We start from the raw sequence: 22668 nt of genomic DNA, 5'->3' as shown, positions 1-22668 counted from the left end.
TCAGGATTTTCCCCGGAGGTTAGTGTGCAATTATTATTTTTTAATTACGAAACTTATAATTTTACATCACTTTTCTACATTGGTGGATGAGTGATCGCACAGGTATTCCTGACAAAAAAGCTTGTGTTTGTGTGTATGGAAATGTACTATCCACCCTCCCTGTTAAATTTGATCTAATCATGTCCTGAAACACACCTCCTCTCCTGCTTTCACTGCTCATTCAATTGGATCTTATTGCTGTTGCGATGGCGGCAGCTGCTTTGTTTTTTATTTAGTAATTTACAAAGCACATTGAAGCTGAGATACAACCTGAAAGACGACAATACAACACTTACTATGACAATCATCAGCACTTTTAATAGTTTATTTTACAGACTTACAATATGCTGTTGTTCTATTGGAGTTTTCGTTCAAAAATGGCCGCCGCGCCATCTAGTGGCTGTTTCCCGAATTGCACTAGAGTGTCGCCTCTTGGTGATTCTATGCTCTTTGTTATACGTACAGAAGGTGACAGACAATATTGAACATGTTTTAGGAGCTGATTTATTAGTAAAAGAACAAACAACATTATTATTTACAGTAAGCAGCTGATATTAAGTATTAGAGGTGGAGAACTCCTTCAGAGCCCAGGATTTGGTGGCGATCTCCTGCCGAAGTCGGGAATATTCCTCTGCAAGAGCCTCGAAGTCTTTGCCGTAGATCTCGAAAGATGCCAGTTTAGACTCCACTTCCTGTTTCTCCATCTTGGATGATTTCAGATCCGCGTTGAGTTTCTCCCTGAAAACAACACACACACACACACACACACACAGATTTATTTGGTTAACTACCTCTGAAACACTGCGCTTGTGTGTTTGTGTGATTAATCTGGGCTGCTGCAGGTTTTAAAATGTAAGACTTTTTAAGACCAATGTTAATGAAATCTCAGACATTTTATTCAGGGATTAACTCTAGGATTAGGTGGCACCCTGGCTCAGTGGTTAGCCCTGTGGCCTCACAGCAAGAAGGTCGCTGGTTTGAGTCCCGGCTGGGTCAGTTGGTGTTTCTGTGTGGAGTTTGCATGTTCTCCCCGTGTTGGCGTGGGTTTTCTCCGGGTGCTCCGGTTTTACCCTCAGTCCAAACACATGCGCTATAGGGGAACTGATCAACTAAACTGGCGGTAGTGTGTGAGTGTGTGTGTGTGTGAATGAGTGTGTATGGGTGTTTCCCAGTACTGGGTTTTGGCTGGAAGGGCATATGCGGTCTAAAAAATATGCCAGTTGGCCGTTCATTTTGCTTTGGCGGCCCCTGAAGAATAAGAGACTTAGCTGAAGCAAAAATGAATGAATGAAATAAGATTTTTGGTGGAAAAGATTTTTACTCAAAATATTCGAAGTCAATTTTTTGAAATGTATTTTTTTTACTGATAATGAACTCGTTAAACTAATTATTTTTGTTAAGTTTATTTTTATACAAAAAACTCATTAAATTTAAAGAAAAAAATTTTTTTTATGAAAAAGCTCATTAAATTAAAAGAAAAAAGTAATTTTTTATGAAAAAACTCATTAAATAAAAAAATTGATAAAAACTCATTTAATTTGGGAGAAATTTTTTTAATCGTCATAAAAATCTAGTTACAATTCAAGAAAAAAAGTTGTTAATTTTCATAAAAAAGCTCCTTAAATTTAGAAAAAAAATATATATATTTTTTTATGAAATGAAAGTACATTACATGAAAAAAAAAATGAAAAAGCTTATTAAATTTCAGGAGAAATGTCCTCACTGAAGCTAAGCAGGGCTTAGTACCTGGATGGGAGACCACATGGGAACACTAGGCTGCTGTTGGCAGTGATGTTAGTGAGGCCAGCAGGGGGTGCCCAACCAGCGGTCTGTGTGGGTCGTAATGCTCAGTATAGTGAAGGGGACTCAATACTGCTCAGTGAGCGCCGTCTTTCGGATGAGACATTAAGCCGAGGTCCTGACTCTCTGTGCTCATTAATAATCCCAGGATGTCCTTCGGAAAAAAGTAGGGGTTTAACCCTGGCATCCTGGCCAAATTTGCCCACTGGCTTCTGTCCATCATGGCCTCCTAACCCTCCCCATATCATAATTGGCTTCATGTCTTCTCTCCACCAATCAGCTGGTGTGCGGTCTGGCACAAAATGAGGAGATTCCCCCTATTTGTAAAGTGCTTTGAGTGCCCAGAAAAGCGCTATATAAATGTAAGGAATTATTATTATTAAATTCTACATAAAATAGGATAAGGTTTATTATAAAGCAGACATTAGAATTTGTATTTAAATTAATTATAATAATAATTAATTTTGGATGCACAGAAAAAATCTGCAAAATAATATTTAAGATAGATAAATTAACATCTTGACAAAATTGGGACACATAGCTGCATGACCAAAATAAGTGAGGAAGAGTTTCGTTGTTATTCTGACAAAAGAAGCAGTTTGTGTCAAAATCTGATCCAGATTTTTTCTTTAAGGAGTTTTTGACTGTAATTCTAATTCATTTTCATGAAAAAACTCATTTTATATATATATATATATATATCTGGAAATAAAATGCTTTAATTTTTTGTGAAAAATCATCCTGTTAAATTTCAAGAAAAAAAGTTGTTAATTTTGTGGAAAAATTATTAATTCTTTTTGAAAAAACTCAAACATTAAATGTAGAACACAAAATGTAAAAAACTATTTACAGGGTTCTTACACCTTTTCCAACTTCAAATTCCAGCACTTTTCAAGCACTTTCAAGGTGCATTTTTATGCTTTTCCAGCACCTAACAACCGCGGTAAATTACGTTTATATATATGCTGCATGTACTTTTCCACATTTAAATCCATAATTTGTGCTATTTTACAAAACACAATATAATATTTCAAATTAAATTGTTGAATACTTGAGCATAGATTTATTTGGACAGTTCACCCAAAAATGGTAAAAAAATAAAAATAAATCTTCTACCTAAAGTTGATTTCTCAAAAATGAGCTTACAGTCAGATTTTGTTTGTTTAGTACCAAACTTTCAAGACCAGACGTTCATGATATTTCATGTGCATTGCTATTTAAAATTAATGTAACAAATTAAATCCTTATGGGTCTGAGAATATCCTTACTGAAAATTAATGAACTTTTCCAATGTCAACTGTTTTGAAAATCAGTCACCAAATATGGAAACCATAGTTTGTAAGCTTTCATCATTTCATTTTCTTTTCAGCTTAGTCCCGTTGTTAATCAGGGGTCACTACAGCAGAATGAACCGCCAACTTATCCAGCAAATGTTTTACACAGCGGATGCCCTTCCAGCCGCAACCCAACACTGGGAAACACCCATACACTCTTGCATTCACACAGATACACTACATCCAATTTAGCCTATTTAATTCACCTATAGCTCATGTGTTTGGACTGTGAGGGGAAAACAGAGCACCCTGAGGAAACCCATGCGAACACAGGGAGAAACTCCACACAGAAACACCAACTGACCCAGCTGGGACTCAAACCAGCAACCTTCTTGCTGTGAGGCGAACATGCTACCCACTGCGCCACCATGACGCCGAGCTTTCATCAATATTACTTTTTATTATTATCAATATTACTTTAGGTTAGGACTAAGGTACTGTTGTAACTGTATGCAAATGTCCCACCTGTCAAGTTGTGACAGTTAAGGGGTTAAAGGAAAACATGTTTAATGGTTCAAAACCTCTGTATAAGTCTTGGCATTTTTATAACCTATATATAAAATGACAAATAATCACCAGAGTAGGGATGTGCACAATTATTCGATTAATCGAACTCATCAGCGACAATCGAGCATGAAAACAATGATCAATTGGCTCTAAAATTAAATTACTTTCATTCTTTCTGATTGGTTTCGCTGGTATTCGGGCGGTAGTTTGATATTTGATTGGTTATGGCTGCAGGGAGTTGCGGGCGAGACTTGAGCGCAGACCAACATAGGAGGGTCACACACCAACTTTATTTTATTTACCTCCACCGACTGATCATTTTGAAAGAAACGTTACTTTAATCTTTAAGTTTTACCTATAGCTGTGGTAAAAAATATTTAGGCTATTTTTATTTTAAGTTTACACAGCCAAATTATGCTAGCTTCTAATTTTAGTTAGGCTGTGCTACTTAACAGTCGTTTGGTTACGTTTTGGTGAAACTTTATTTTTGCAAACCTTTTACAAAAAAAAAAAAAAAAAAAAAACGTTTTTTGATCCACATCTTTTGTGATGCTGCTGAAGTAAAATGAACATTTTGAATAAAATTACTGAAATGCAGAGTATCGTGTGTTTTTATTGCTGTTGTCTACAATATAGAGAAAGGTAGGCTATAGTTTTAAAAATGGATCCAAAATATTTATAGAAATAATAAGACACATATTGAAGGGGATAATACTGTAAAATAACTGTTTCCTTTTTTTCTGCTGGGTTTCAGTTGCCGTTGTTTTAAAGCGACCTGTAACTTGAGAACCGCATCCATTACTTTCTGGTTGGCTTGTAGTTTAAGCTCTTATGCATTTTGTGTAGATAAACACAATTTGTAATTTAACATTTTCATATTGTGTCTCTAGGCTTTATGATTAATTTTATTTACAATGCGTCATATTGAAAACCTACATGCCTCAAGTCAGTGGCGGTTCTAGTTTAAAATGGGACCCTGAGTGAACCACCTGCTTTTAGAAATGTACTTAGAAATAAATAATAATAATAAATATTATTATTATTATTATTATTATTATTATTATACAATTATTATTCTAAATATATAACAGAAATGAATCCTACATGTAGCCTAACTGGAAGAAATGTAAAGACACAAGTGAAGTGATATGCTAAGATCTCTTAAGAAATCGTTTGCTTGAATATTAAAGACAATTCTATAGAATACAAAAATATATATATTTTATGTAATTATCTGTTGTCTTAGACCCGACTCATGGCTGAGAAATAATGTTATTAAGTCTTACCTCCCTGATTCATCATCTCTCCTTTCTGCTTCATAGCCATATAGTAAAAATAAGATCATCATCTTAAGTACACAGTACATTTTATCGCCGTGCACCTTTACAGCTGGTATTCAGACCGGGAGCAGAGCAGCCCGTGAGGCGCGCGGGAATGGTTTTCTGCGCGCATGATTTCGGCTAGAGGTGCGCACGGCATTTTTTGAGACTCGGGCAAACAGTGTGCGCGGCGCCGCGTTTGATTTGAGTTGAATATAAAACACTTTGAAGAGATTTTGTCTGAAACAGTATAACATCTGTCAGTGTTCTTGTCATTAAATCTGATCCAGACGTTTACATTTTCGCGGCAGTAGCTCTCTGTCATTTAAACTGAGTGATTGACAGCTTATATTAACCAATCGATTCGAGTTCATTGCAAGAGCAGTGGGCCAATCAGAAGAGCTTTAAGGTGGGGCGGGCATTGTGGGCTGTTTACTGCAGCAAGTTGACATGACGACTGTTTAAAACTATTCCTGAGCGCTGCATTCGGCGTTTTTAAGTGCTAAAATGCATTCTGCGTGAAGCTCGCATTGATAAAATTTCGGGCGCATATGCGACCAAAACGGTCGTAATTTCGAGTCCTGCAATTTCAAATTTAAGCAGTTTCAAGCACTTTGTTCAAAATCCAAGCACTTTTCTAACCTTGAAAACACTATATTAAAAATCAAGCATTTTCAAGGATTTCCAGCACCCGTACGAACCCTGTATTTAATTTGGGGAAATTGTTTTTTTTTTTTCATAAAAAAGTTGTTAATTTTAAAGAAAAAAACGTATTAAATTTAGAAAAAAAGTTGTAATAAAAAAACATTTAATTTGGGAGCAAACAAAAATATATTAGTGTAAAATCTTACATTTCGAAAAATTGTTTTTGTTCAATTTCAGGAATTTTTTTTTTTTTGAAAGATCGTTAAATAAAAAAAAAGTTAATTTTAATGAAAAATCTCCTTAATTTAGGCAAAACAAAAATTTGTGTGAAAAATCTTAATTTTCTAACTTTACTTTTAACAATTAACATCTTTATTCATAAAATCCAACGAGTCTATTCTCAACATTTTCTCTTACCTTTTTTCTTGATATTTAATGAGTTCTTTCACAAAAATTAACAAGTTTATTCTACAATTTTTATCTTAACCTGTTTCTCGAAATTTAACGAGTTTAATCTCGCATTATAATGATTTTAATCTGAAGATGGTTTTCTACTTGGCCCTAATCCCAAAACTGCTTCATTGAAAAAAATTCTCATTTAGTGGAAATGTTTTTTTAAACAGATACTTAAAAACTGAAGTCATAAAAGAAAAGTCTAATTTAGTGGAAAGTATTTATAATGAATTGTGCTTTTGCTGTAATTGTCTGAAAAAGCTTGGCGATGAGAAACGCCGTCTGCTGTTACTCACGTTATTTTTTTATGAGTGGCGATCTTGTCTCTTGTGTAAGTGTCCAGCTGAACTTCAAGCATCTCAGCCCTGCAGAAACAAACCCATCAGCATTAAAGACACCTAACATTACATCAAGAGTATTTCAACATATTATTACTGCATACAATATACAGGGCTGATAGTGGAAAAAATTCCTGAGCCTGAACTTTTTTTCCTTGCCCCTGAGGTGAGTAGGGGTGGGGGTACTATGTATGCAACGCACTTTTAACACATAACTTGTGGGCCCCTGGGCCCAAATATATTAACAGCCTATGTGTAACCCTGATCATCATTATTGTCAAGTGGCTCTTTTTAGACACATGCCAGTAATGTCAGTGACACATGCCAGTGTCAGTGATCTTGTGACATGTGCCAGTAGGTGTCAGTATAAGCACGTTATAAGCACATTAATCTTATAAGTCTCTTTGCTTTAATATTTAAAAATCATTAGGCAAATGACACCTGTTATCTTACATGCATATATGTTATGAGTTTTCAACATGCATTTTATTATAACTTTTTAAAGGATATTATTTGAAATACCTTAAAATGAAAATAAGTTAAATAATAAAATAAACGAATGAATTAAAAACATGGAGAAGTCCATATTGTAGGGATAATAAACTTATTCTGAGTCAGTGTCGCAAAGATCCTGACTGGCAATCTCCTCTTGGACTCGCCTTTAGAGAGAAATTCATCTTTACGGATTACATGAAGGAGTTTTTTTGTTTTCGATTTGTTTTATTTCGTTAAGTAATAATTTAAAGCTTTCTATAAATATATTTATTATGTCTGTGAGGCATATACATTTTGCTTCATTTTGTTAAGCGCTCCTGTTCAAAGACGACAGAAAGCGCATAATTTTGGTTTTCTTTATTTTATAAAAACGCTGTAACGTTTTTTGATGTATTACTCGTACTTTGTGAGCAAAAATGACGGATAACTTTAAATTGCTCCCACTGAAAAAATGCAAGTGATTGCTCTGGCGCCTCGATGTCCTGCAAGCTTTTTATAAGCAAACTATGCGCCTAATAGCACACATTCTTTAACGTTTAAGCTACCATTGTTTTATACTTGAACTGTTTTATATCTTTTATTTTAGGCAAGTCGTGATGATCTGAGAAGGCAAACTGATCAAACAGACAAATATGCAACGCATACTCTCATTTAAAAAAAAATCACGCGACCATCATCTCACAATGTTTAATAATAAATAGCCTATCTTTTTTTTTAATTAAAACGAGTGATTTAGCAATGCCGCGCCATTGACAATCCAACTGCAGAGAAACATCGTGGCAACGTGAGGACTTTTTCCGAAGTTCAGCTTATTTCCACTTGATTATGTGTTTAATGTCAAAAAAATCCATTATGTCTAGGCCAAAAAGATCGAATCCTGTGTGTGCGCGCATCTTTTATAACTGAGGCCGCTCTCTTCAAAAACCGAAAGTTGCTTCTTCTGTCTGGCAATATTTCGGCTTTTAATATATGAAAAGTTTATTTAGATGAGCCAATATTAAAAACTGCAATAAAGTAACTGAGACGTGCGGCCACACATCGAATCTGAGGACTGATTTCTCTCTCTCTCTCTCTCTCTCTCTCTCTCTCTCTCTCTCTCTCATTCAGACATCGAGCCACAACACAAGTCAAGTTGCAAAACTTAGGCAGGTGCAGCTGACAGGTAGAATAGCTGAAGCCTTTACGAAATCTATCAAAATGCACCTCTGAAATTAATAGGCATAAATGTCTTTGAGCCAAAAAAAAAGTCTATTGGTAGGATATCTGTAAAAACGCAATTGGAGCCAAATATATGAGTTGTGTAGCCTATAAATTATAGGCCTATTAATTCTAATAAAATGAAAACTAAAATTAACAATTCATTGCATTTTTCGTTTGATAAAAATATACGTAAACGAAAAAAAATCAAAGGGTGGCTAATTTGTATTAATGTGTTTTAATTTTAATGAAAATATGCTCAGCATATTTAATTAACGGCTATACGCCGTCAATAGGCAAGCCATTCAAAACATATAATTTTACCGTGTAATGGGTAATAATGTATATTTTACAATAAAAACTAAACGTAGCATGTCTCGCAGTCATTTAAAACGTTTAATTCATACCACACCAGAGCTGTGGACCTGTAGTGTTTAAACTTACAGGGCGGTTGGTCAATAGTCTTAATGCGCACTGAACTCCAATCCGAGGGACTCGATAGTTACTCGATAGACAACATTAACTTGAGAGAATTAAAAAATAAAAGGGTTTTTTTTTTTTAAAGGAACAACGCGCAAATCTGCAACAAAAAAATAAATAAAAATAAAACGTCTTGGCAGTGCTGTGTGTATTCCGCCACTGACAGTGTGAGACGCCCTTATGCTGCGCCTGTAACTGCCGCTTGTAAGAGAGATCAAAGCTGTATCGATAAAACCAAAAAGCAAGATCATTTAGTTATAAATATTCCATAACAATACTTATCGAAATATTTATACATTTACATGTTGTTTATTGAGATTGTGTGATCTGTATAGGTTGTCTGATCTTTCCAGAAGCTGTAAACTGACACATGTGCGGTGATGTTTAGCTCTGACGAGGCGCTTTTATTTAGCCTGCACTTTGATTTTTTACATAATGTTCCAATTCTTAATTTTTTTTCATATAGTTTAAATATAAAATGAGTGCTCGCTTGTTTAGTTGTGATCATTATGCAAGGATCATATTTCATATTCGGTTTATTCTTCAATAGCCTATAGATTCCTTAATAATGTATTTTATAAACGGATTGTTCATAAGGACTAAGCTGTTAATATATAACATAGGCGTTTATGGTTGTTATTTGTGTGGTTCCAACTTACACAGTTTTTTTTCAGCCTGTAGCAGTGTTGTGTTTTATTCGTTATGTAAATAAAAGTTATGTTTTGTTTAATAACAGGATTTTTTTTTTGTAGTTTCCTTTCTGTCCATTCAATTGACACCGAATTGGCAACTCCCGCAAAACTGAAAGTGAAAGTATTATACGCACGCATTTATAAGCTATTTAAAAGCAGAAAAAAAGAGGAAATGAAAAAATGCCCACTCCCACGGTGATACCGGTATTACCGGTGTTGTCACATGTCGATTAACCGGTGGGGAAATTTCCTCACCGTCACAACCCTACCCGCAGCCACAGTACGCCGGAAATCCGGCGTGGTGCCGGAACGCTATCACCCCTGAATATACGAGTGTGTGCTTACAGTGCTCAGCATAAATGAGTACATCCGCTTTTAAAAATTAGTAGTTTTATTAATTTCTCAGTAAATATAGACAGTTATATTTATTAAAATAAGAGTTTGGTCAGTATAATCCAAATAAAATAAAATCACTTTAAATTAAAGTAATTTGATTTGATTTATACTGACCAAACTCTTATTTTTGAAAAAACAAATGATAAATTTCAGCAAATAAAATGCTTTGATTTCCGTGAAAAATCTTGTTAACTTTCAAGAAAAAAAGTTTTAATTTTGTGGAAAATTGTTAATTATTTTTGAAAAAACTCAAACATTAAATGTATAACATAAATGTAAAAAAGAAAATTATTTGGGGAATTTTTTTTTCATTAAAAAGTTGTTAATTTAAGAAAAAAATGTTAAAATTCAAGAGAAAAGTTGTTAATTTTCATGAAAAAACTTAATAAAGTTTTAAAGGATCTGAACTTAATAATTTAGAAATAGAGGGAAAATACATTTAAATCAAATGAGATATTGCAAAAAACAATTACAAACTAGTAAATTTAAACTAAATGTTATATATTTTTTTAGTTTCTCTTAATTTTTTAACATTTATTTATTCATTCATTCATTTTCTTGTCGGCTTAGTCTCTTTATTAATCCGGGGTCGCCACAGTGGAATGAACCGCCAACTTATCCAGCAAGTTTTTTTATGCAGCGGATGCCCTTCCAGCCGCAACCCATCTCTGGGAAACATCCACACACACATTCACACACACTCATTCACTACAAACAATTTAGCCAACCCAATTCACCTATACCGCATGTGTTTGGACTGTGGGGGAAACCGGAGCACCCGGAGGAAACCCACGCGAACGCAGGGAGAACATGCAAACTCCACACAGAAACGCCAACTGAGTCAAGGATCGAACCAGCGACCTTCTTGCTGTGAGGCGAATGTGCTACCCACTGCGCCACTGCCTGGCCCTATTTATTAACATTTAATTTAATATTTTCCCTCAATATATTAATATTTGGACTGTGATCTTCAGTTTTGTTAGATTAGTTCATCAGATTTGTCTTTGGTACTGACTAATCTAATGTATCTGCACTAGTAAATGACTGTAAAGCCTCCTGTCGAACATATGAATGTAAAAGATTGACCTGTACTTAACTATACTGAGCACAGTATATCTACGATTACATTCAGAGCAAAAGACAGAGCTGAAATGAACACACCTGATCTTCTGCAAACCGATCTCACATTTGCCCTCAAAGTACTCGATCTTCTTCCTGTCCAGATCTTTCTGAGCCTTCAGTCTGAGCTCCAGCACCAGACTCTGGAGGATCTTCATGCACATCAGCAGCTCCTGACACACAAAATAAGGATTAGTTTGGTTTATTTTTGCACAAAGACAATACATTTAATAAACTACAGTCGACGGCAAGATGCATCATGTCAGGTTAAAGCAAAATGCTCATCATCTTTCAGAAAGTGCTTCAAAAATGACATTGGTTTTACATTTTATTATTGATTATATTTCATTTATTCTTCAACTTTAACTGTTTATAGTCATTAACAGTGAAGTTGATTAGTGGTATGCAGATAAGCCCGTGTCTTTAGTTTAATCAGTTGTTAGTGAAGAATAATAAACCTTAATGTCAAGATTGACCAATCAGAATCAAGTATTCCAGAGAGGAGTCTTGTGGTAAAAACATGTCTTCATATATGTTGATTCAGACATGAATAGCCGCGTTTCCACTATCGCGCCTAAAGCGAGCGAGCCAAGGCCAGTGGCGTTTCCACTGTCACTTCCGGGGCCTAATCGGGCCAAAGCGGGGCTTTCTTGGGGCCAGCGGCCGGCCTTTTTCAGCCCGCCGAATACCTTGGGCCAAGGAGGGCCAGCTGGGGCTTCGGGGCGGAGTGAAAGGAGAGGGGCAGTTTTCTGATCGCACATGCGCCAAACACATAAAGAAATAAGGGAAAGAAAACATCTAGCCTTATAGTCTGGGGTCTTTTTGCGTATGATCGCCCTTATGTTTCCCTTTTAAATGTAAGGCTGCTGCATAAAATAATAAAGTAGTTTTAATTTGTAGTGACGTTCTTTGCTGCGTCCTCTATGTTTCAATAACGCATAATAATCTTTACAGCATATTAAAGACACAGCAGACAGTAAAGGTTTTCCAGAGTTTTGTCAAGTTTAAAATGTGTGTTTGTGCATGTTTAGATGCCTGTATGTGTGTGTGAGACCGGGCAAGAGCGCTCCTTCACAGCTCAGTTATGCCGCGAGCAGCTTTTTTCTTTATTTATTTTGGAGATAATACACATATAAATACAACAGAAAGACATAAAACTTAACAAGTTACGTGCCCACTTTCGTAGACTTTAAACAATATAGTGTCATATCTTGATAAAATAGCCTGAGCTATATTAAAATATAATTTAAAGAATTACAAATATCGGATATACATAAAATCACATTAAATAAATAAACCAATATAAAATAAACAAAAGCTAGCTAGAACAATGTAGCTAGCCTATATACAATACATAAATCTAACCGTTTTAAAGCCACTTATAGTCTAACTTTTATTTTACAAAGACCTGTCTGAAATAAAAAAGACTTTAGATATTTTCTAAAAACAATAAACACCGGAGAAGGTTTGAAATATTATTTATAAAGTAAATATTTATATAAGTAAATAATTATAAAGTATTTGGATACGATGATATTAATCAAATCGCGCAAACAGAGCATTATTTGGGTGAATGAAAGCAGAATCTTGCCTACCTTTCTTTCTGTCACTCAGTCCTGCGTAGCGCTGCTTTAAACGCATCGGGGGAAAGCCCGAACACAAAATGTGTTCTAAATCCTCAAACAAGTGTTTATGTTTTTATATGACGTGGATAAATTAATAAATGAAACTTTAAATGTAGAGCTTTAGTGAATAGCTGCCGAGCGCAACAAATATGGCTATATTTTATTAGGCTACTCGCTCTTGTGCTGAAACACTGAACACGACGTCTATCAAAACGAGAATGTTATAAAATACATGCCATATCGAGTTATAAAGGAGAATTTCTGTGGCTTTATATTATGGATGTGTGCGTTCTCTGTGTTGGGTCACTCCGTTAGTGGCGAGAGCACTCGATGCACAATGCCAACAGTCGGTCGGCGAGTAAACAAATGTAATGAATGGAAATACACAGGTATAGACATTTCATGTACTGATGTACAGTAACGGGTCATTTGTTTGTTTCGGTTGTCTTCATTTTAATGGTTTCGTTTCGTGATGATTCTATGGTGTGCTTTATCTGCCTGATTCCCGCTGAAGTGGGCGGGTTGTGTGACGTTTGATTCGGGGATGTTCTGTGGGCGGTGTTTGCGTGACGCGCTGTAAGCTACTAGCCTGACAGTGGAAACGCGACATGATTTCAGCCTCATTTCTCAACCTCCCGGGCGATTGGCCCAGCCCGATTAAAGCCATGGCTCGCACTGGCCCGATAACGGAAATGCGGCTAATGAGTGTCTCTGGACTCACAGACAGGTACGTGTGTGTCTGCCGCTGCAGTAGCGTGGTATTCTCTCGGTTTTTCTCAGTCAGACTCTTCACTTTCTTCTTTTCCCCATCCAGCAGTTCGGGAAGTTTAGAAAGCTTGACGCTCCTCAGACCCTCGCTTTCATTCTCTAAGAGAGACGAGAAAATACTTAAGTGCCACATCTAAATAAAAACAGCCGTCCCTTTAAAACAAAGCTCTTTCAGCAGCGTGGCTCAGCTCACCCCAGTCAGGCTGGTAGTATGTCAGGATGGCGACGCTTTTCTTCTTCAGGTGCTGCAGGAGCTCTGACGGACACTTCTGCTTCATCTGCAGGACGTCCTGCAAAAAACAACATGTCATCATGAGTCCCTTTTATAAAGTAAAGCCTTGTACACACTTCTGATGTTTTTATTTCAATGCCGTTTTTAAATTTGAGTTCAGACTACAGGATTTTAAACTATTGATGTTTTCACGCTGCATATCTATCTGGGCTAGCGTTCCGCCGCTGCTGTGTTTACACTGTAGGATAGATCGGCGACACGAGGGGGTTCACACTAGATGAATTTACAGTAGGAGAATCGCCAACTGTCTCGGTCCACAAACTACATCTCTCACAACCAAACACACAACAAGAAAACAACGCAAGGTCACGTAGTACATCTTGTGTTATTAACTACATAATAAGAAAGAAGCCTTTAGTGGGCTTGAGATGCTGAGATGACAAATCACACAGACACGGGTGCTCCAGACAAATCTACACTAGTTTTCCAGAAGCAAAATAATCTTGTTTTTCGCTTCTGACAGAAGATTATTTTGCTTGTTTCAGGGGAAATATTTTGGCAAATTATTTCTTTAAACAAGACAATATGTTTTGCTTGTCGAGAAAATTCTTCTTGATTTTAGGAACTGTTAGATATTTGGACTAGAAACAATACAAAAAAAAAATCTACGTTTTTTGCAGTGTATATAAGGCTCAGGGTTAACAGTGCATGTCAAAGCACAAACCAAGCATGAAGACAAAGGAACTGTCTGTAGATCTCAGAGACAGGATTGTCTGGAGGCACAAGGCTGGGGAAGGTTACAGAAACATTTCTGCTGCTCTGAAAGTTCAATGAGCACAGCGGCCTCCATCATCCGTAACTGGAAGATGTTTAACCAGCAGGACTCTTCCAGAGCTGGCCGGCCATCTAAGCTGAGTGATCGGGGGAGAAGGCCCTTAGTCAGGGCGGTGATCAATAACCCGATGGTCACTCTATCTGAGCTCCAGCACTCTTCTGTGGAGAGAGGAGAACCTTACAGAAGGAAAACCATCTGTGCAGCAATCCACCAATCAGGCCTGTATGGTAGAGCGGCCAGACGGAAGACACTCCCCGCCTGGAGTTTGCCAAAAGGAGGACTCTCAGAGCATCAGAAACTAAACTCTCTGCTCTGATAAGACTCAAACTGAACTGTTTGGAGTGAACGCCAGGCGATACATTTGGAGAAAAGCAGGCAGCGCTCATCAGCAGGCTAACAGCATCCCTACAGTGAAGCATGGTGGTGTTGGCATCATGCTGTGGGGATGTGTTTCAGCAGCAGGAACTGGAAGACTAGTCAGGATAGAGGGAAAGATGAATGCAGCAATGCACAGAGACATCCTGAATGAAGACCTGCACAAGGCAAGGCAAGGCAAGTTTATTTATATAGCACATTTCATACACAATGGCAATTCAAAGTGCTTTACATAAAGAAGAATAAAAGAAACAAGTAAAATAAAAATAAAAACAAATAATAAAAATGCATAAAAACAAAACAAAACATAAAAACAGGTAAAGAATGAAGAAGAAGAGAAAAACATGATAGTGCAATCTGTCGGACGCAGCACAGTGCTCATTCAGTGCTCATTCAGTAAAGGCACAGCTAAACACATGTGTTTTCAGTCTTGATTTGAATGTGCCTAATGTTGGAGCACATCTGATCATTTCTGGAAGCTGATTCCAGCAGCGAGGGGCGCTGTTAGTGGCTGAAAGCCGATTCACCCTGCTTTGACTGAACTCTTGGAACTTCTAGTTTATATGATCCTAAAGATCTGAGTGATCTGTTAGGTCTGTATTCAGTGAGCATATCTGTGATGTATTTAGGTCCTAGGCCATTTAGTGATTTATAGACCAGTAATAATACTTTAAAATCTATTCTGAATTTAACTGGCAGCCAGTGTAGAGACCTGATTCTGGTTAGAATTCTGGCTGCAGCGTTCTGGATGAGCTGTAACTGTCTGACTGTCTTTTTAGGAAGACCAGTGAGGAGTCCATTACAGTAATCCACCCTGCTGCTGATAAAAGCATGAACAAGTTTTTCTAAATCTTCACTAGAAACAAAGCATCTGATTCTTGCTATGTTTTTGAGATGATAGTATGATGATTTACTGACTGCTTTGACATGACTGTTGAAACTCAGATCTGACTCCAGAGTCACACCAAGATTCTTGACCTTATTTTTTGTCGTTTGACCTTTAGAGCAAAGGTACACATTTACCTTGAGAACCTCATCTTTGTTTCCAAACGCAATGACTTCAGTTTTCTCTTTGTTTAACTGAAGAAAGTTTTGGCACATCCAATTGCTCATTTCATCAATGCATTGGTAGAGGGTGTCAATGGGGCTGTAGTCATTAGGCTGTAAGGCTAGGTAGATCTGAGTGTCATCAGCATAGTCACAAGAGTGACCTCAGACTGGGGCGATGCTTCATCTTCCAGCAGGACCATGACCCAAAGCACACCGCCAACATATCAATGGAGTGGCACAACAACAACTCGGTGAATGTCCTTGAGTGGCCCAGCCAGAGTCCAGACCTAAATCCTATTGAACATCTCTGGAGAGATCTGAAAATGGCCGTACACCGTCACTTCCCATCCAACCTGATAGAGCTTGAGAGTTCCTGCAAAGAGGAATGGACTGAAATTCCCAAAGACAGCTGTGCAGAGCTTGTGGCATCATATTCAGAAAGACTTGAGGCTGTAATCGCTGCCAAAGGTGCATCAACAAGTGTTGAGCAAAGGCTGTGAATACTGATGTACAGGTGATTTTACAGCTTTTTTTATTTTTAATAAATTCGCAACAAATTCAAAAACTTTGCATTGTTATTATGGGGGATTGTGTGTAGAATGTTGAGGGAATACATGAATTTAATCCATTTTGGAATAAGGCTGAAACATAAACAAATGTGGAAAAAGTCAAGCGCTATCAATACTTTCCAGATGCAGTGTATAAAGAATTGTTTTCTAGTTATCTTTAAATTTTATTAAATAAATTAGCCAATCATCCATGGCAATATTTACCACCAGCCCACTAGCCTCAATCAAGTTTAGTTTTTGACCCTTCATAAAAACGTTTGGGCTCCCATGATCTAAATGAACGAGACAGAGTAAAGGGCATAAAAACTGTACCGGGATGCAGCCTAGGTGACAATGATACTCACAACTCAATCCTGTTTGATCTGCAGTTCCTGTGTGCTCGGCTGGAGCGCCACCTAGTGGTAATTTACTATAACTGTAGCAGCTCAAGGCACAAGAACAGAAGTACCATTTTTGTTGTGCATCAAATAATGTCAATGACTCTTTAATGCGTGCCACGTTACATGTTAGCTTGCACACTCACATTTGTTTATTATTTACGTGGGATTAGAAATAAGTGATAATAAGAGTCCTAAATCTGATAAATTGCATTTATTTCAATGCACTTGTCCTCAAACACTGAGTGAGTAATGTAGCACCTGTTCAGAAGGCATCAGTCTCTTCACTCGCTCTGCAGTCAATCCCAGAATGCCGCTGTGAGGTTCACTGACGTCAGCGCTGATGTCCATCCGTTTCACACACTGACCCACCATCAAACACTGCTCCAGTGTGCTGTAGAACTGCCCCAGAAGACATTATAACATTGTTAAGTATACTAATGTAAGTCTGACATTGATTTGGCTAAACATAATTAAAAATACTGTGTGATCTGGGTTTATTGAATAGGACATCCAAACAAATGAAAATGCCATCTCACAACAAGTGCCTCTACCATGCTATTACAGTACAAGTCTGTGCTGAAATGGGTAAATAAGAGTGTGATATCTCTATATTAATATACATGTGGTACCGTGGCATCTCCTGTCTGAGCGCTGGAGGCTTTACTGAAGTGGTTCTCCTGGATGATCTCTCTCAGCAGCCGATGTATGCTCTCCACACGCAGCCAACTCAACCTCTGAGTGTGCAACTCTCGCTCCGCCTGAACAACACGCATTCAGAAGCATCTTTTAGCTGTATATCAGATTTTTTTCACATTGACATGAGTAATCTATCCCACTTTAAGAATGAATAAATAAATAAAAACAGATCATTTGTTAAAATAAATCTGCAAAATAACATTGTTAACATGTCGAATAATGTTATTTTACACTTTTATACAGCTGAAGACTACAATATTTGCCCTCTAGGGAACTTTTAAGTGCTGTTTAAAGGAGACAAACATTCTCAACATAGTTATAAACATTATATTTTTAAGCAATAATTTCTATTAACTCATTTCTTTTGTCTTTGCCATGATTGCAGTACATAAAAGGCATGGGACAGTATACTGTATGATTCTGATGATATGATATAGGATGAAAATATCACTGTTTCACGGTATTGTGATTACTTCTCTAAAATATCTGAGAAAAAAAAAACTAAAACGTTTTTCTCCTTTAAACACAATAAATATTTATAATATAAAAATATATTTTATTTTGAGAAACATGTAGAATATTTTGGAACTGTAAACATGTCAAATTAATCTTTGACTTCTGTTGTCTTCATTAGCTTCAAAAACACTGATTTCTTTCATGATAAATCTTTGGATATCTATTCTGCTGGAGATATGGTTTTCCTAAAAAACAAACAAACAAAAACAACAATAAAAAAATCATACAAGTACCATTGGAAACGTATTACAGAAAACTTTTTCAAACCGCGGTATGTCTTGAAAATGGTTATTGTCCCATGCAAAGTACACAACATTATACTAGATATTTTGCAAGATACTAGAAGTATTCAGCTGAAATGACATTAAGAAAACTACTTATTGGTCAAGTAGGCAAGTTATTGAACATGAGTGATTGTTCTGTAGACAATCCAAAAAAAAAGATTTATTATGGGGCTAATAATATTGACCTTAGAAATTCACAATTAGAAAACACATATACAATAATAATAATAATAATTGTAATATTATGTGTATTGTATATTTTTATTATATTTATTGTGAATGTATTTATATTTCTTTCTTTTTAGGTTTTTTGCTTTAATCGTTTATGTTTTTATATAACTAAATTATCCACTATTATTTTATCCATGTGGAAAGAACACAACGGGTTGAAAATAAATATGAAAAACAGCATGTTTTAATATTTCACTTATGTTGTTTGTTAGTTTAGTGCATTACTATATTATCCGCCATTATCTGTACAGAAAATCAGAAGATTTATTTTCTCTTTGTCATGATGACAGTAAATAATATTAGACTAGATATTCTTCAAGACACTTCTATACAGCTTACAGTGACATTTAAAGGCTTCACTAGGTTAATTAGGGTAACTAAGCATTGTATAACGATGGTTTGTTCTGTAGACAGTCGAGAAAAAAATATAGCTTAAAAGGGGCTAATAATATTGTCCCTAAAATGGTGTTTAAAAAATTTAAAACTGCTTTCATTCTAGCCAAAATAAAACTAATAAGACTTTCTCCAGAAGAAAAAATATTATCAGACATACTGTGAACATTTTCTTGCTCTGTTAAACGTAATTTGGAAAATATTTAAAAAAGAAGAAAAAAATTCAAAGGGGGGGCTAATAATTCTGACTTCAACTGTATGTGTGTGTATATATATATATATATATATATATATATATATATATATATATATATATATATATATATATATATATATATATATATATATATATATATATATATATATATAGTTTACTGTAGTAAAGTCTAAAGTATACTAGTATGGTAATTACTATTAGTTCATGATAGTTACTAATAATACTACATTATGTAGTGTTACTCATTAATGAAGAATTGTAACTATATATATATATATATATATATATATATATATATATATATATATATATATATATATATATATATATATATATATATATATATATATATATATATATAATTCCTAAATATTTCCCTTTACTATAAATAATTATAGTATTTTAAATGTGTAACACCTTTTTGTTTTTGCTGTTATATATATATATATATATATATATATATATATATATATATATATATATATATATATATATATATATATAGTAATTTATAGCATATTATTTACAGTAAATAATTGAACAATTATGTCTTATATGTTTCATAGACAGTTATATTGATCACTAAGATGTGATTGTCTAGGACAGGGGTGCTCAATCCTGTTCCTGGAGATCTACCTTCCTGCACAGTTTAGCTCCTACCCTGATCAAACCCACCTGAACCGATTAATTAGGACCTGAAATCCACTTGATAATTACAAACAGATCTCCAGGAACAGGATTGGCCACCCCTGGTCTAGGAATTACGTTGCTTCAGAAAACATCTCAGATGTGACCTAAATGTGCAAAGATTTATTTAAAAGACTATGCCCAGTTGATAAATAAATATACAAACCTTTTATAGGAAACACATTGAAAAACTCATCGGAAAGTAATACAAGACTTAAAATGTTACGACATAAAAAAAATGTATAAATTATATTGCATTAAATATAAATTAAGATTTATTTGTTTCTATAGTCAGACCTTCTCCAGGTCTCTCCGCAGGTGCTGTGTGAGTCCAGTTCGGTCCACATGCTGGGAAAGAGTGGCCAGAAGCTTACAGAACTGCGGATTCTGGATCAAATCCTCCTCTGTCATCTGACACAAAGGGAACGCTGCTAAAACTGAAGCACAAATGAAGGAACTTATTAATATCAATGCTAAAATCATTGTAAAATAGTCTATAATCGCTTTACTTATGGAAGCATATCCGTAGCAAAACCAATTTTGACATGTAATATGCAAAACAGTAATGCAATATGTAAAATGGCAATGCATTTCTGTATTTAAGCAGCAAAATGGAAAAGAAACTATATCAATTACATCTGCCATTATCTAAGGACAGTTTTAATAGGTACATAATGTATAAATTTAATGCTTTATAAGTTGCAAAATTAAATTGGAAATGTAATACCCATGCCGTAGTGTATAAGTGTGTGAATGAGTGTGTATGGGTGTTTCCCAGTACTACGGCTGGAAGGGCATCTACTGCGTAAACCATACAGTACGCTGGAATAGTAAGCAGTTCATTCTGCTGTGGCGACCCCTGATAAAAATAATGTAAGACCCAAATATATTTGATGCATGTACAAGCAGAAATTTAGACACTGGATTAGGAAAAACAGTATTGCATCTTCATGGCACATGTAAACTATGTAATTTTGCACCAAACATTGCACTTACTAGATACTCCTCATTTACTTTGCTCAGTGTGTAATATAAATGTATACACACATGTGTGCTTGTGTATGTTTGCATAATTACGCATATGTAAAATTATGTATGTTCATTAATTTATTTTCCTTTGGCTTAGTACCTTTATTCATCAAGGGTCACCACAGAGGAATGAACCACCAACTTATCCAGCACATGTTCTACACAGCAGATACTCTTCTAGCTGCAACCCAGTACTGGGAAACATTCATAGACTACAGCCAATTTAGCTCATCAATTCCCCTATAGTCAAGTCAACTTTATTGTCAATCAAACCATGCAACAGTACATTACACAGCAGACTGAAATTGCGTTTCTCCCATACTCCAATGTGCAATTTAAAAACAAAAAATATGACACACACTAGACATAAACTAAACATTTAACTAATATAGTACAAGATAAATTAAATAATAGACACTAATAAACTGTAAACAGTTACCATATATCCTATTGTTCCCGAATGTGTCTATAGCACTTGTGTTTAGACTGTAGGGGAAACCGGAGCACCCGGAGGAAACCCACACCAACAGAACATGCAAACTCCACACAAAAAGCCAACTGACCCAGTCGAGACTTGAACAAGCGCCCTTCTTGCTGTGAGGTCACAGTGATAACCACTGAGCTACCATGTCACACCATTATATATGTACTGAATCTTTTGTTTGATTGTTTATAACAAGCCGTTTCTGTTAACATCATTATCATGTCTTAAGTTATTTACTAGTGTAAACATTAGTGTTCATCCAATCATTTATTCATTCATTTTCTTTTTAGCTTAGTCCCTTTATTAATCCAGGGTCGCCACAGTGGAATGAACCGCCAACCTATCCAGCACATGTTTTACGCAGCGGATGCCCTTCCAGCTGCAACCCATCTCTGGGAAACAGTATTCATCCATTAAAAGTTAAATTAATATGTTTTATAACAGAAAAAGAAGAGAAAACCTAAATAAGTCCACACCTTGCTGATGTAAATGATCTCCTTTACCGAGAGAAGAGGCAAAAACACAATCATTTCTCTGAGACATCGCTAAGATCTGCGAAAAACAATGAAGACGACACATTAAAAACGATACAGTAACGTACAGAAATAGTAACGTAACGTATAACGAAATAGTAAACTAAAATATAAAACGTTAACACATTGAGACTAACAACTTAACAGCACAAAGTCTTCAAACTGCCCTCCTTACCTGTATGTTTCACATTCGTTAACTGTCCTAAAGTTTAAAATGTAATAGTTAACCTAAATTATACGTGATTACTCATTAAAATACCCAAAAAGGTACACTTTTACATTGTTGACGTTCGTATTTTAGCGCCAGGAAGTCTGAGTATCCGACTGCGCATGGTTGAGTTTGAGCGTTCTGATTGGTTCACGATTTACAACTCTGAAGCTGAACCAATGAGCTTTAGCGCTTTTTTATTTGGGCGGTTTTCATTGGCTGCGCGATATGTTACACAAAAGTTTTTTGCTGTGAAGATCCGAGCAAGACTTCACAGAAATCAGAGAAAAGGATGAAGAATGTAATTTGTTTTATGCGCAGATATATGTTGATGAATTTTACAGTTATGTTAAAATATATACAGATGCCCCTAAGAGTTTAAATAGAGTAGATGTGGCCTTTACAGTTCCTGAATTTCAAGTATCCGTAGGGAAAAGGATTATGTCTCATTATGTGATGAAGTCTCGGTATATACAGGAGAGGGGTAGAGGAGATTAGACCTTTGAAATCAGTGTTCAGACCATAGACTGTTTTTTTTATTGTTTTTTATTAACTTCAATAAACTGTACAATAAAACTTAGAATACAGTAAGATAACAGTTCTTTTACACAATAATCAAATTACATACGCAAGATAAAGAGCAAAACCAAAACACAATACATAAAAATTAATAATAAAAAACGTAAAAAGTTAAAAGACAGTGCAATAAAAAAGATAAATATTCCACTAGCATGAAAGATCT

At 35.6% G+C, this 22668-nt stretch overlaps 2 protein-coding genes across 3 annotated transcripts in view; one reads left to right on the top strand and one right to left on the bottom strand.

Moving 5' to 3' along the window:
- Positions 1 to 22668, top strand: part of rabepk (Rab9 effector protein with kelch motifs) — a 373763-nt gene that overhangs the window by 101761 nt on the left and 249334 nt on the right. The gene's annotated exons all lie outside the window — the stretch shown is intronic.
- Positions 526 to 22050, bottom strand: haus4 (HAUS augmin-like complex, subunit 4). Of its 2 annotated transcripts, none has more exons than XM_021476069.2 (10): positions 21894 to 22050; positions 21662 to 21737; positions 19970 to 20109; positions 17269 to 17406; positions 16907 to 17047; positions 13401 to 13497; positions 13161 to 13306; positions 10857 to 10987; positions 6394 to 6462; positions 526 to 777 (listed from the first exon to the last, which is right to left on the bottom strand). In XM_021476069.2, exons 2-10 carry the CDS (start codon positions 21726 to 21728, stop codon positions 594 to 596), a joined length of 1113 nt encoding a protein of 370 aa, XP_021331744.1. In that variant the 5' UTR covers positions 21729 to 21737; positions 21894 to 22050; the 3' UTR covers positions 526 to 593.

This window comes from Danio rerio, chromosome 5, assembly GCF_049306965.1.
Source record: "Danio rerio strain Tuebingen ecotype United States chromosome 5, GRCz12tu, whole genome shotgun sequence".
Lineage (NCBI taxonomy): Eukaryota > Metazoa > Chordata > Actinopteri > Cypriniformes > Danionidae > Danio > Danio rerio.
The sequence above is the reverse complement of the archived record's forward strand: the minus strand, read 5'-3'. Positions and strand labels throughout refer to the sequence as shown.

What these genes read in the sequence shown, in the direction of transcription:
- haus4 (XM_021476069.2), bottom strand. Translation starts at nt 21,728, where the DNA reads ATGTCTCAGAGAAATGATTGTGTTTTTGCCTCTTCTCTCGGTAAAGGA. An exon ending in TGCGGAGAGACCTGGAGAAG is followed by an intron (nt 17,407 to 19,969) that starts GTCTGACTATAG and finishes CGTGTTGTTCAG; the next exon opens with GCGGAGCGAGAGTTGCACAC. An exon ending in ATACTACCAGCCTGACTGGG is followed by an intron (nt 13,307 to 13,400) that starts GTGAGCTGAGCC and finishes CGTCTCTCTTAG; the next exon opens with AGAATGAAAGCGAGGGTCTG.